This window comes from Haliaeetus leucocephalus, unplaced genomic scaffold (genome assembly GCF_000737465.1).
Source record: "Haliaeetus leucocephalus isolate CR32 unplaced genomic scaffold, Haliaeetus_leucocephalus-4.0 Scaffold473, whole genome shotgun sequence".
In the NCBI taxonomy this organism is placed as follows: domain Eukaryota; kingdom Metazoa; phylum Chordata; class Aves; order Accipitriformes; family Accipitridae; genus Haliaeetus; species Haliaeetus leucocephalus.
Window position 1 is genome coordinate 4535400 of NW_010972909.1, and position 14347 is coordinate 4549746.

Here is a 14347-nt window from a genome sequence, read left to right on the forward strand (position 1 = left end):
TGATTGCTAAAGCATTGAAATAACAGAGTATGAGCAGAGTGGTTTTGAGCACACTCCGTATAGTCCAGTCGAAGTTTCTTCCTGGTGCAGCCGCACAAATCTCTTGGTAGCAGTAAACTCGCTGCACAGACTTCATTCCTGAACACATGTTCAAAGGTGATAAAATAAATGCAGATGGTTTCCCAAACCCTCAGTGGAGCATTTTTTACTGTTACTAAATGGACTGTAAAAAAACTGGGGAAAAAATGGAGAAAATACAGTTTGACACAGACAGGCAATTTCAGAATAGCATTCGGTCGTTTGGGAGAAAAGCTAAATAAAATGTGTGTTTATAATGATCTATTGGCAAAACATTATTGACAGAGCATCTGAGCTGCCTAATGGGAGTGAGTTTTTGAATACTTAAACTAGTGTTGCAAGCTGAATATTTTGCTTAATTACTTAACACACATACAAAAAAGTTGGATAGGAACTTGGAATTCATTGTGCCATGACTGAAGTTGACAATAAAACCATCCCCGGCTACAGTGAAAACAGAATTAGGCCTTAACAAATTTATTACAGGCGTTTACAAACTTGTTACAAAATTATACAGCTTCTTATGCATATACAGGATTTACAAGAACGCGTAACTGATGTGTGTGATTGCTCTGCTCATTGGTTGAGATCTGCAGGTTTTTCTTTGCTCGGGGCCTGATCCAGCTTCCACTGGAGAAGGTGAGAATTTTTCCATTGACTTTAGTGGAAACTGGATCAGATCCAGAGGGTAACACTTCCGTTCATTGTTATACTGGGGTGGGAAAGAGGCAGCCGATCTAATAACCTTACGCACCATGCTTCTTTCTCATTTAATGTGTTTCAGATGACAGGCATTGTATTTACCCTGATACATTTTTCCTGGCTGCTTGTAAAATAATTGGTGCATTGGTAAATTTAGGAGTCAGACCAGTTTCTGTTACTGGATTTGCAGTGGAAAATGACAAATTGTTTTCTTTGAACCTATAAATAATGAACTTCCCTCGATTTTCAGTGAGCAGAAATAAAGGCATTAGGATCAACTCTGATGTTGTTTACATTACTATAAACCTACATTTTCTCACCTATCTTCAGTAGAATTTCTCTGGATTTACAGTGATGTAAACAAGTGTGGCATCCACACTAGAGGAACAAGGTAGTTTCCGATTACTGGGATTTAACCAAGCTAAGTTAGTTTTCTGACTTCCTCTTCTCATACAGCGATAGACCTATCTGGCATACTGAAGCATGGCAATCTCTGAAGTTAATGATCTGTGACAATATCTGCTCTCAATTACTCACAGCATCTGAAAATGATCTTTATTTGGGAATTCAGGGTGTAAAATTAGGCTTTTAACTTGCAAAATATATCAGAGGGGAAGGACTCTGAAAAATATGCTTGTCCCCCCAAGCAGAAGAATTTAGTTGAAACTTAAACTTTCCTACTAGTAAAAATAGCAAAAGCTCTGTTGAGGATTTTTTTAAAAAGTTTGCCAAGGAAGAAGAACACTGGAAAAATTCTAGTCGGATCTATCTGACACTGAGTTCCTTGTTACATTACATCCTCTCTTTCCTTTTAATGATTGCCTTGGTATTGAATCTCTGAAGTTATTATTGCTTGAAGCAAAGTTATGATTTAGTACTGCGAGGTGATGATATTTCCTGTGAGGTAAATACCCTGGCCGCATGTTGAAAATTAAGATTGTTCTCAAAACTTTTGTGTGTGGCCTCTCCTGTAGAATTATACCTACACGCTCCAGCCTGGCGTTCAGAGGCACTCTTGTTCCAGTGCTTGGCCTCATGAGCGACCTGTCCGGTTCTCCGGTGGTTTTATTATGTGTAACGCTCTCTGTGAGGGGTTAGGGGAGACCACACAATTTGCTGCTTTTGAGGACCTGTTGCGGATTTGAAGTTGGTTCTCCAGTAGTGAAAGCTGCATGAACAAAGGCATCCTGCAACCTCGGTTTTGAGTGCTCTGATCTCGTTTTCATTTGTGATGCTGAACACGCTACAACAGTGAAAGCTGTAGTGTAAAAACCTAAGACACGCTACAGCTATAATGCTTTTTGAATGGCTGGCATTTTTCAGCCCTGCCTCTGTATTAAGATCTAGCTAGACACAGATAACGTACGCAGTCCAATCTTAATTCTGTTGATAGCCGTGACAAGACTCTCATTTACTTTTATGGGAGTGGGATCCCATCCAGGGCATTATACAGCTAATGTATAATAGACCATCTCTTCCAGTAGTGTAATTATTAGTCCCCAGTGGAGCTACATGACAATACAGAGTTTGAGGTATATATATGCTAGTACATTTGTCTGTCCTAAGTAACAACTCACCTGTATAATTGAAGAACTTCATTATAACTACGGACTACCTGGATTTTAGTCACCATACTGCTCAGAAAGATCTATTATTTCATGTCCCTATGAAAGGTACCAGGTTTGTTGAGCAGTTCTACACATTTTTCCCTCTGTGAAAAATGAGGAACGGGTGGCTGAGGAGAACAGCTTCATATGGGTGTGTGGCTTTGATATCCATACCAGGATATTGTATCTTTACTACAACTTGCAAGCCAAGAGCTCTTTTAAGGTTAAGACACCACCAGGTTTGTTTCTAATTTAACAACTCAGACAGAGAGGAATAATCCAACAATGCAAGCAGAAGATAATTGAGTTGTGTGAGGAGCAAGAGGCTGATCACAATAAAGAGTAAATTCTGAAGAAATCACCTTTTATGTATTATATTAATGATCCATTTAGATTGTTTCCTGGCTTCAGTAGCTTTCTGCTACAAATATTTCAGATTTTTTTCATATTTTTTTTCTATGACAAACTGGCACCATTAGAAACAGTTGAAAACCAAATGTGCTTCAAAAACAAATGAAAGTTGCTGGATTATTAGCAGTCATTGTGAAATGCTAACAGAGGGAAAATGGTCATTTCATTGGCAAAACTGGCATAACACACATAAACTGTATTTTATGGCTACTTGACGCTGGTAATGTTGACATCATCTGCAGCCTACAGCATGTATTTTGGTCCATTTCTGTTTTGGCGATGAGGAGTCAACACTGCATCCAATTAAATGTGAATGTATAGAGTGAGGAATATAAATATGTACACAACTCTTGACATTAATCTGATTTTTAACAAGTTTACTAAATGACAGTCACTGGCTTGACAATACTGAATGAAAAATACTGATTTTACACAGATTTTACAGTAAGGTTACGGTATGCTGCCAACAAGCAGTGTCACAAACATAGTCTAAAAAAACCCGGAGTTGCCCACAGCAGAGGCACACACCCTTTGCTCTTGTTTATTGAGAGAGAAAGCTTATATACTGTAGATTTGCTGAAGTTTAATAAATAAGGTCAACTTATAATATATAAAACAATATAAACATTTATATGCTACATGCATATCATATAATTTAAAGTAATAATTTATATAGCAAAGAGATGCAGATTTATGTTCTTCCTATTTTCCTTGACAATGCGCACACACAGGAGGTGTCTATTCTTATCCATCTCCAGCCTACCAGTTTATTGTTTTCTGAAGTCAGTGCTCTAACATAAGTTTGGGATGTCTTGCATTGGGAGTTCCAGTGCTTGTCGTCAATGCCGCGGCAGCCGTTTTTTACCGGCTTGGCTTCTTTACACCTCGTTTCATAAAAGTATTGCTTAACTGGAGAGTTGCCTGTTTTAATTTCTCCCAGAACAGTTACCTGGTGTCCTCTAATGTCGATCGCAGAGGATTTGTCCGTGACCCATAAACTTTCACTGTCACAAACGGAATATTCCCCTCGGTGGCTCTTGTGCTCCGCGTACCTTTTCCGCCGGGAGGTTCTGTTCACCACCACCGAATTTCCAATATAATCCTCCATGAGGTACAGTGGCGGCGGTTCCAGCGGCGTGTTGTCACTCAAGAGGACTCGGGGAGAGTTGTAGCGTCTCTGCTGCCTTAAGAGGTCTGTATCCATTGAGATAACTGGCTGGAAGTCTGATTTCACATTTTCATCTTCATCTATGTCTTGCTGAGTGTCTGCTTTCTGCACCGTGTTTTGATAATTTTCCTTAATATCTACCATCTGCTTAGAAAGCTTGTTTTTCAAAATGTCTGCCTGAATGAGTTTAATAATAAGAGAATTTATTGAATCTTCTGGCAAACTCCTTTGATCCATGTTGGTAGACTGGATGCCACGAAGATAAGTGAGAAATATCACATAAAACAAGATGGACATCACCTTGTTCACCTGTAAGATCTGCAAAGAAACAGACAGTCAACATAAAAACATTTAAATAGGGAAGTTTACTAGAGGCTGTAAACATGAAAATTTGGATCTGGTTTTATAACATCTGCACTTTATGGATACAGATAGGCTATGTGTTTCTTTGACAATATTATTTCGTTATACTTTATAATGAGTGCAACCCTTTTCTGACTTTTTTTTCCAGTGTTTTATCTAGATTTCATGCACTTTTCAGGATGACCTTACTTTTCCTCTTTCCATGCATAGTAGCTTATATGTCAGTTAGGTCCTTTTCTCTACAGAAGTAGGTAGCTCTTGGGATAGTATGTCCCAGTCTTGGCAGCAGAGGCCAGCCAAGTAACTTTCACAGAGTCTATTCTACAGAGTGGTTTAGTTTCAAAATTGCACGATTATACAGAGTAGCAGACTATCTAATGGTGTAAAGTGAAGAAGTTCTGACTTTGCTAAGTGTTGTCAAGTTTCGTGTGTTGAGATCTCTTGGATCCATCAAATTCCTGTTCATCAGATGGCTTGTGTTTAACTTTACCCTAAGAGCATCATCATGCAGTAGGAAATAAATACTGTGTTTCAATAGCTCTTTCTCTCTCTTTCTCTCTCTGGTGCTATAAGGAAAAGTATTGAAGGAAAAGGATGCAGTCAAGCAGCAAAGTGGGGTTTCTTATGTTTTGAACTTCAGAAAGCAGTGGTTAGGCTTCTCTAATACAAGTGGGAAATTCAGATGGATCCACAGACCATTTTTCACTGCTTGTTTGCAGGGTTGGGGCCTGGGGGTTTTGCTGTTTTTAATGAAGTTCCTTCATTACATTTATATAAAGTGGAATTAAACTTGCAGTAGTTAGAAATGTTCAAGGACAGATGGAGGACACCTCCCCTCTCCTTGCCCCCCATCCCCCCCCCAAAAAGGAAGAATCTTGTTCATAAAGTTCAAAATGAACTCAAGATCAAGATTTTGTAAACTGGACTTAAAAGTGTGCTTTGTCTTTGTACTGTACTTTGCCATGCACTGCTTCATATGGATTCTTGTAGTGTCCTTGTAATTCTAGCTTCTGAGCACGTTCTAGAAGCTCATTTGTCATTTCTTTTTCAATCTTTCTGTCATCCTGTTTGCATAGTTGAGAACTGTGAGCATCCATCTAAGGAGGTGCTTTTTTCCTTGAGGATACCTGTATATTTTGTATTTGCACTTATATTTAAACAAAATTAATTTTCAATGTAAAATACTAAAGCACAGAAGATTCACTTCGAAGCACACCTATTTTATAAAATTGTTGTACAAATAGTGAATTGAAGGAGAAAATATTAAACTCATGTTAGAGAACTCTCATACCACGTGGTAAAACCTGGCTGTAGTACTGCTTCGAGTAACTCAGAAAAGTCTTGAACTTGATTCTCCTGCACTGCAAACGTATCCACCATGTGTCAGATCACTAGTACTCTGGGATGGAGGCACAGAGTTACAGAACACGGAACAGATGGAGTTGGAAGGATCCTCAGGAGATCATCTAGTCCAATCTCACTGCTCAAAGCAGGGTCAGCTATAACAGCTTGCACAGGGCTGTTCCCAGTCAGGTTTTGAATATTTCCATTGATGGAGACTCCACAACCCCTCTAGGCAACCTGCTCCAGTGTTTGACCACCCTCACAGTAAATAAATAAATAGAAATATCTCATGTTTCAGTAGTACTTCCTATACCCCGTTTGTGCCTGTTGCCTCTTGTCCTTTCATGGGACACCGCTGAGAAGACCGTGGCTCAATCTTTTTTACCCCCTCCCATCAGGTATTTCTACACTTCGATAAGATCCCCCCGAGGCTTCTCTTCTCCAGGCTGAACAGCCCCTGCTGTCTCAGCCACTCCTCATATGACAGATGCCCCAGTCCCTTAATCATCTTCGTGGAGTCACTCCTGTATGTCCCTGTTTCTCCTGTACTGGGGAGCCCAGAACTGGACCCAGCACTCCATATGTGGCCTCACCCGTGCTGAGTTGAGGGGAACGATCCCCTCCCTTGACCTGCTGGTGACACCCTAGGTACTCTGTGTTTTTCCCAGAAGAACTTGCAGAAATATCAGACCTCTTGAACAGAAAATTTTCCACTGAAAAAAAATCACCATTTTCTGTTTAAAAATGCAAACCATTTTCTGTATAATAAGGGGGGGGGGGGGGGGAAAAAACTATTACTAGAGAATCCTCTATCCACTCTAAGTAAAACTCCTTTTAGCAACAGTGAGTCCCCACTTCATAGTTTGGAACTGCAGCAAAATCAGAGCTACCCTCTGTGGATGTGTGATCTGTCCTTTTATGGACAAGAAATGTGTTTTCTCCATTCTCAGTTTGTCACAGTATGAGTTCACCTAAATCTAGACTGTTGCTTGCAGCAATGTTATGCTTTGGAAAAAAAAAAAAAAATCTAAGATTTTCAGTTACCATACAATTACTGTCATACCTAAGTAAATACAAACTTAATGTAGATGGATCTCAGAGCCCAGACCATATAAAAAGACCTCTTCCTGTGCAATTTGGTCTTCCCTCAGTTAATTATTTGCTTTTAAAAACAGTAAAAATATTATAAAACAGACGTCATTCAGCAGATTTCTTACAGCACTCAGAAGAGCTAACCCACACACAGTATGACACACAAGTCCATAGGATGGTGAGCAAAACTCTGACAATGCTCAGCCCAAAAGCTGAAGGCATTATTCATGCCAGCATGCAGCTGCATGTAATCACTGGTCTGCTTAGTTTCAAAACTAAGTGGCACTAGCAAAATACACGAGTTGGAGCAGGTGATGAGGTGGGAAAAGTAAGACTGGAGTTCCTGCAGACTCTCTTTAATGTCATGCTGCACACAAGGAAGGGCTGGGGACCTCAGAATTAAAGCAGTTCAAATAAGCTCTAATTTTCTTGTCCATGGAGGAATCCTGTTAATGGAAAAAAATGTTTAAAAGTATTTTTCTGAACCTAAAGTAAAATGTCTTGTGGATTTGGTGGGAAGGGTGTTAAACCACTCCAAAATTCGACTTGTAGTTTGATTTGTGCTTTGCAAATTATTTGCTGCAAAAGTAAAAATGTTTCAGAACCAAGTTTGGAAAGTAAATGCAAACGCTTAGTAAGATTACAGTTTTCAGTGAGTTCTTCCAAGATAGTTCACCTGTAAGGTTCATAAGTGGTGTGTTCAGAAATTCCAGTCCATGACTCGAAATTGTCAGGCTGGGCCTGAAGTCCAGCACCTCAGAATATGCCTAAGGCACTATTCTAGCTAGGAGAAATGGGCGTCATTGGGAAACTGCAGCTGGTTTATGGCCTTGGCTTTATTTTGAGTATAAGACACATTAAAAGTGTAGGGTTCATAGGGCTGGGCAATATTGCTTTTGATAAATGGCTCTTTGCCCAAACTGAAACTTTGTGCCTGTCTAAATTGAAGGTAATTTGCAATTTGTACCATTTTTGTGTGTTGTTAAATCGATAAAAAGGAGAGGAAAATGTAAAAACATTAAAATGTTTATGTTTTCATATTTTCAAAGCAAATAATTCTGATATTCTGGACATGCTTCAAAAGTTACACAATGCAATTCACAAAACGGAAAAAATGCTTACTCAGTATAGGCCAGTGCATAAGTTACCTATAGAGGAGACTTGCATTCAGAGGCAAGATTTCAACAGAGGTATCCTGCCTAAGAGAAAACTGGCTTAACCTCCAGGCCTCTGGGGTACAGGCTTGTATGGACCTTAGCAGAAGCTACTCCAGCACAAATAGCAATAGTTCTTTCTTCAGCCTTTTGGAGAATGATATAAAAATTCCCCAAAATTTAGTCCTTCACATGAATTTTTCTGTTCTCTCATTACAAATTCTTAAAATTAAAATGATGCATTTCAGGCAGAAAGACAGATTTTGTTCAGGCAAACCTTTTTCTAGTTAGCTGATGACTGTGAGATATTTATGTTGTTCTTCAAGGTATTTCTTGAAATTTTCCACATGTAAAATCCCTGAAAATGTTCATTTTAGCTGTCTTTGTGGACTCTTTGTGGTCAAGTAAGTGTGATGAATGGTCCTAGAAATGGACACAATACTATTTACACTCCTACAGGAAGTACAGACTAGATTATTTGGGGCCTGGGTCCCAAATAGGCGTAGGCAAGCATTTCCATGGTGACCTCAGAATAAGAGCACAGCCCAGCAGCATGCTCCCAAGTCCTGTATGAGCAGAATTAATGTTATTAGATGCAAATAGAGAAGACCATAATTGGTTACTGCTTCCACTTCATTTCTGCCTGATATCTGATTGTGTTAGATTATTAATGCTGGTACCTGAGCTCAGTTTCTGTTCCATGGGCTGTCAGGTCAGCTGTGACACACAGCCTAGTCAACATTAAGGTGTATGACAGCATATGACTTAAATGGATCTTCAATATATATTGGATATAATGACACATCCATTTGAATGAGCATAAACGTCTTTCTTACTGCATACCTATCCTAGAAGCCATGTGGTTGTAGAACAGTTCATATAGTGTGAAACCAGCAGAATTAATCCAGCACCTTCTCTGGATTCACATCAAAAAGTATCCCTTGTTGACCTATCAGTTCATGGCGAACTCGTCATTTGACTGAGGACTCAATAGTGGCTGGACATAATGGGAGACTACTCGTCTCACTTTGTGCCCACGCCACGGAGAGTAGGTAGCTACCTAGGGTGGGCATAAGCAGCCTGACATAGTCTTGCTGCTGCGATATCCACCCTGTTTTCTGTCTCTCTCCTGCTGTATATCCCAATTCCTTTTCTATTCCATATCTTGAGAGTTCAGCAAGGGCTGCTGACGTATTCCAGAAAGTTGTTTTCCTTCAGCCACTGAGAAGCTTTGGGTCAGCTCTTCTATTGTGCTGTGCTATTCTGTGTGCCCTTCTAGATGTTGGGATGCTCCTTGGATGCTCTGAGCTCTTGCTAGAGGTAATTAAAAAGTGGGCGGGGAGCACACGGCTCAAATCGGCTTTTAAATGTGCTCAAAAACACTGCTACGTGCAATTTGGAAAAGCACTGGACATTGAGGTCGGAAGACATGTTAGTCACTTTGAGTTGGTCCCTTTGCATAGTGCTAGTGCCCCCTTATTCAAAGATACTATCCTGGCTTTCAAAAGTGATTGCAAACATGGCAACAGAAGCAAAGAAGATCCTTAAAGGAACAAGGAGTAGAACCAAGTAACAATTAGGTATTTTGAATTGTCCAGAGGATTTGTTGGAGCACATGTCACAGTCTGGCAGGAAAACCAGTATATTCTGGCAATACAGAGTTGGCTGTTAATTTGCACTAAATGGGTTTGACTTAGAGATGGCTCATATTTGTGGCACAGAGGGTGAAAGCAAGCACCATAGAAAAGAAAAGCTCATGCATTGCAAAGTTGTTTCATCTTTCAACTGTAGCTTAGCTTTACTCTATTTTAATGGTTTGTATTCCTGCCTATGACTGTGGTGTTAGCAGAGTATTAATGCTGTCTAATCTAGGTGTCTCAGGGAAGGCCTAAATTTAGGAGAAGTAAATAATCTTACTTATTGATTCCATCAATAAATTAAATCCCCAACAGACTCTGGCAAATCGCTTTCTGCTCTTTTCAGACTCAACACTTTATATAGTGTTGGAAAGCTTTGTTTAGTTTTGTTTTGTTTGTGGTGATTTAAAAAAGAAATCCGTATTGCTTTATTTTGATCAGTCTCTGAACAGTCTACACAGCTGAATACTGAAGTGTCATTTAATATGTTCTGTGAAAATAATGAAATCCTAGTACTGTGAGATACTGCCTAAGTATTTACTTTTAAGTCATTGCTAAGAGGAACTGGAATAGAAGGAAAAGTGACTGGTGAATTTTACATTCAGCATTGTAATACTTGACATGATTTACGTAAGTCAGCTTGAAGTGTTTGGCACTTTCTGCAAAATTTAAGAGCAGCTTTTGTTCTTCAGACTGAGCAACTAATGATCATTTGTGGTGGCTGACAGCTTATTCAGGCTTTTGCCAAAGACGACAGTGTAATTATTGTCATTGCTTGCTAAGCACTGTTTTCACAAACTCACAGAAAGCAACAAGTAGCAGACTACCCTGTTGATTCTTTCATCCTAATAACCATGTTGAGAAGAAATGCAGCCCTTCCCCTCTGTGCTTAGGGGGACAGTGAAAAAGTACAGAAAAAGAAAAATGTCACTGCATTCTGAATATTCAGTAAGATGGGAGTATGAAATAATTGCATAAGAAAATTTGCACTGTATTCCAGAATAGTAATCGACTCTTTGTACAATATGTGCCTGTAGAAGGATTTATTAAGGTAGATTGCTGCAGAGTACTGAATGCCCCTAGAGACGCTATGACCCTCCTGAACATTCCAATTCTCAAGATACGGAAATTTCAACACATACGGATTGAAGCTAAAGCTTTCACAAGAGCCCACTAAGAGGCCGAAGAATTCAGAGACAAAATCAAGTGGGACTGAGTTATAGCAGCTTTAAGTGTTAACCCTCCCATCCTCAGGGCCAACCAAACTGTAAGTTAGAGTGAAGGAATTTGAAACTAATGCATTCCTCTTGCAGATGGGCTGGGGAGTGCAGCTACACACCGTATCTGAGGATGAGGCCACCAAAGTTTCTTAATCTCTGCAGCAGGTCAGTTGCTTTTAATCATGAATTACTCAAGGCCATTTTCAAAAGAGAAGACGCATTGGAGGGCTGAGCCGCAATAGCCTCCAGTGAATGGTGTATACCTAATCTCTTATGGAAATGGAGTTCAGCCTATTGAGTCACTGACATTTCCTTTTCCTCTTTAAATGACTGGCTGAGCAAAGCACAGCAAGACAGCTGTTCACCCAAGTACGCAAACCTCATCTGCACTTCGAACCAATCTACGATACTATTTATGATTACCATTGTGACCATGACCCTACTAGTCATTGAGGAAAGCTTTCGCGACTGGTGACATCTTTCTGAGGGACGGTTTTGTGATATTACATCTGCTGCGAGGAGCAATCTGTTTTCTGAACGGTTAAATGCGCTGTGTAGAAACACGGCAGTATTGGGTCATTTCAGACACAGCTGATTGCAACGGCATGTGTGTGTCTACATTTGATCTTTCCACGAATGTATCTTTTCGGAGATCAAAATGCGATCGCCTTACACATACCTGCCTGTTTCCAAGAGAAAGGTCAGGAGCAGTTCCTTGGTGCTTACCTCACTACTTGGAACAGCAGCTGCTTCTCACACCTTGTGCAAAGTTAATTCTGTTAGGTTTTTGGCCCTGCACCTTCCTCCCCCGCCACCGACATCGTCTGGAGTTCAGGGCACTCGAGACCCCCCTGGAGGCATTTGACACTCCCCAGCATCCTCTAGCAATCCCATCGAGGGACTCGACTATTAATAATGTCCGGTACGATATCAACCGTACTAGCTACATCCCCAGGTCTATAATCAACAACAGAAGTAGGCAGGATTTTCTCAGCCACAGCTAGGTCTTTTTCTGTTTGAATTCCTTTCCTCACTGGCATTTTTGTGACATGATATTTACACCTGTCTGTCTCTGCCCCGACTGCTGTGGTATAGTTTTGCATTAACCCGTTGACCAATTCATCTGTGTATTGAGAAGGTCAGAACAAGGGTTTGGGAGGCTGGGACCCTGATGTATCTGATTTGTTGGAAGAGTTTGGTCAAGTCAAAATCTTCATTCATTACTTTCCACATCTGCAAAGTAAGGTACTCTGTGGAATGGTGTTGGGGTTTTATTACCCTAGATATAAGCCTTGACATCCTTTGCTTTCTCCCTCAAAGAGCTGGCTGTTGTTGCCCTGCTAAGAGACCAAAAGTAAAGATTTCCTCTCTCCACACAAGGCACAATAACATTGCAGTATGATGCCCTGCATGCTGCATGGGAGATGCCTGTCTGTTTTCAGAGTAATGAGGCATCTTAACAAATATATTTCCATAAATGTTCTCAGTGTAAATCAACCTCTGTTTTCTTTTGCCATTCTCACGTCACTGATATTTGAGCACTCCATAAGCATTTATCTTGGTTAATACTGACAAAGTAGGAGGGCTGCCATTGTCCCCATTTTAAAGAGCAGAAACTTGTATACGCAGAATTCAGATGATGTTTGCAAGGTCATACAGGTATACTGGCTGGATCAGGAAAGTCCATCTGTAATGCTGTATGGAAGGTTGATTTATCAATGACAAGCATGAAATGCAAGGAAATAAAAACAATGCCCTCTGAGATGAGCAGTCAGCTGCATCTTAGTCATGACAAAGAATTAAAGCCATAATTGGGTAAACAATTTCCACAAAAGCTGAAGTATTTCTACATATTATTCACTGTGTAGCTCTGAAAACTGTCCAAAGTAACAAGAAATCTAAAGGTCATATCCTTAGCCAAATCAATAAATTCCAATGACTTGACTAGGCCTGTGCTAATTTTACAAAAACAGAAAATTTGCCCAGAGCTTTGCACTTGCTTTTTTTTTTTTTTGAGAAGGCATTTGCAAACAGAAGAATAGAAAACGCCAGAACTAAAACATGGCAGTGGATATTTTAAGCTGATAAACTGTTTGTGCGTTAGTTAATCTTTTCATTACCATTTGTTAATAGTGGCAGGGCCAAGAAGCAAACAAATTAAATTTGCAGCTGAATTTGGAGGGGATGCAAACAGCAGTGAGCAAAGAGAAATACAATCTCTGCTGGGGAGATGGAGACATTAAATATTGGCAGAAAATTACAAAATGAAAGTCAAAGTAGAAATTACAAGCTCTCGTGGTGGGGGAATAGTGGTATTGAGCAATGATATACAGAGGGGAAAAGAAATTTAGAAAGGAGCAATACCTGATCAGACCCAGGAATGATCTAAAAATTTGGAAAGGCACAGTATTTAATAAACGCAAATACTGAGGCATTGCACTGCAGAGCTAGGAAGGAATTGACGCTTTTTGTAGCACAGCAGAAAAATTGGGAAAGCTGCTTGAAAGTTGGAAGGTATTGTCATACAAAAAGAAAATTAGGAAAGAGCAGCAAAAGTGACTAGAAGTGTTGTATAACTGACCTTTGAGGAAATTGCCTTGAACGTGCAAGCCTTTGCTATGAGCTGGCAGAAAGAGCATGACAGAAAACCCAGTGCAAAGATCTGGAAAGCGTAAGCATTGGTGAAAGAGAGCATTCACTTTGGGGTGGGGCAAAGGAGTGCAATCAGGAAAAATGGGATTAAACTGAGGAGAGGGAAGTTAGGCTGATCATCAAAAGCAGTTTTCAAGCTCTGCAAGATGTTTGTAACAAGCCCAAAGCCACACCAAAGAGGCCTGGTTTCATGTTTCGTTGCAGCCCTGAAACTCCATCTAAGTCTTTTTTTAAAACAGTTTGAAGATCCATTAACCTTTCAAGTCAACCTGGACCTACTTTGGCTCAACCAGAGCTGATTAATTGTTTTGTATTAAAGTCAGGCAGTAGCTTCAGTTCCTCTTTTTTTCATCAGAGACATGCTTTGAGGGCTTAAGCCCTCCAAAATTAAAGTTGAGAGCAGTCTTCCAGATGAAACTCACTTCTTTCACCTCCCCACAATTCTGGGGGGTTCAAGCCTGGCCTCTGGATATAGCAGAGGCATGGCTGGAAAGAGCAAGGGAAGCCATGGAAAGAGTTAAGGTGAAGTGGTCCACATTTATAACAGATTGCTCTTGTCATTCTATTTTTAAATGCCAGAGGTGGGTTTTGTTTAACTTGGTAGCAGGAGGAGAAAGGGAAGCACCTCTCAGATTATCAGAATTTTGTCCCTCTTCTGCTAGGCTCTGGAAGAGCAGCCCTCTAGAGACCCTGTGACGTAGGATGGTCTGCTGTGTTTTTACATTTACATCTCCGCTGGACAACTCATTTTGTAGGAAACAAATTGAGTAGAAAAAAATGGAGAGATTTTAAAAATGCTATTTTTTAGTTTCTCTGATGTTAGGAAACTCAAAAGGGAAACACTCAAACTGTGAATTTCAAGATAATTATTTGACTGGATTTTACACTGAAAACAAAAGGGTTTCTATTTTGCTTTGGC

General features: G+C 40.0%; 1 protein-coding gene across 1 annotated transcript in view; it reads right to left on the bottom strand.

Moving 5' to 3' along the window:
- Positions 1-3245: 3245 nt before the first annotated feature.
- The window catches only part of NTF3 (neurotrophin 3), a 54212-nt gene continuing 43110 nt past the window's right edge, over positions 3246-14347 (bottom strand). Inside the window, exon 2 of the mRNA XM_010575326.1 lies at positions 3246-4284. Within this exon, the coding sequence (XP_010573628.1) occupies positions 3490-4284 (795 nt within the window). The 3' untranslated portion in view covers positions 3246-3489. The remainder of the gene's footprint in view (positions 4285-14347) is intronic.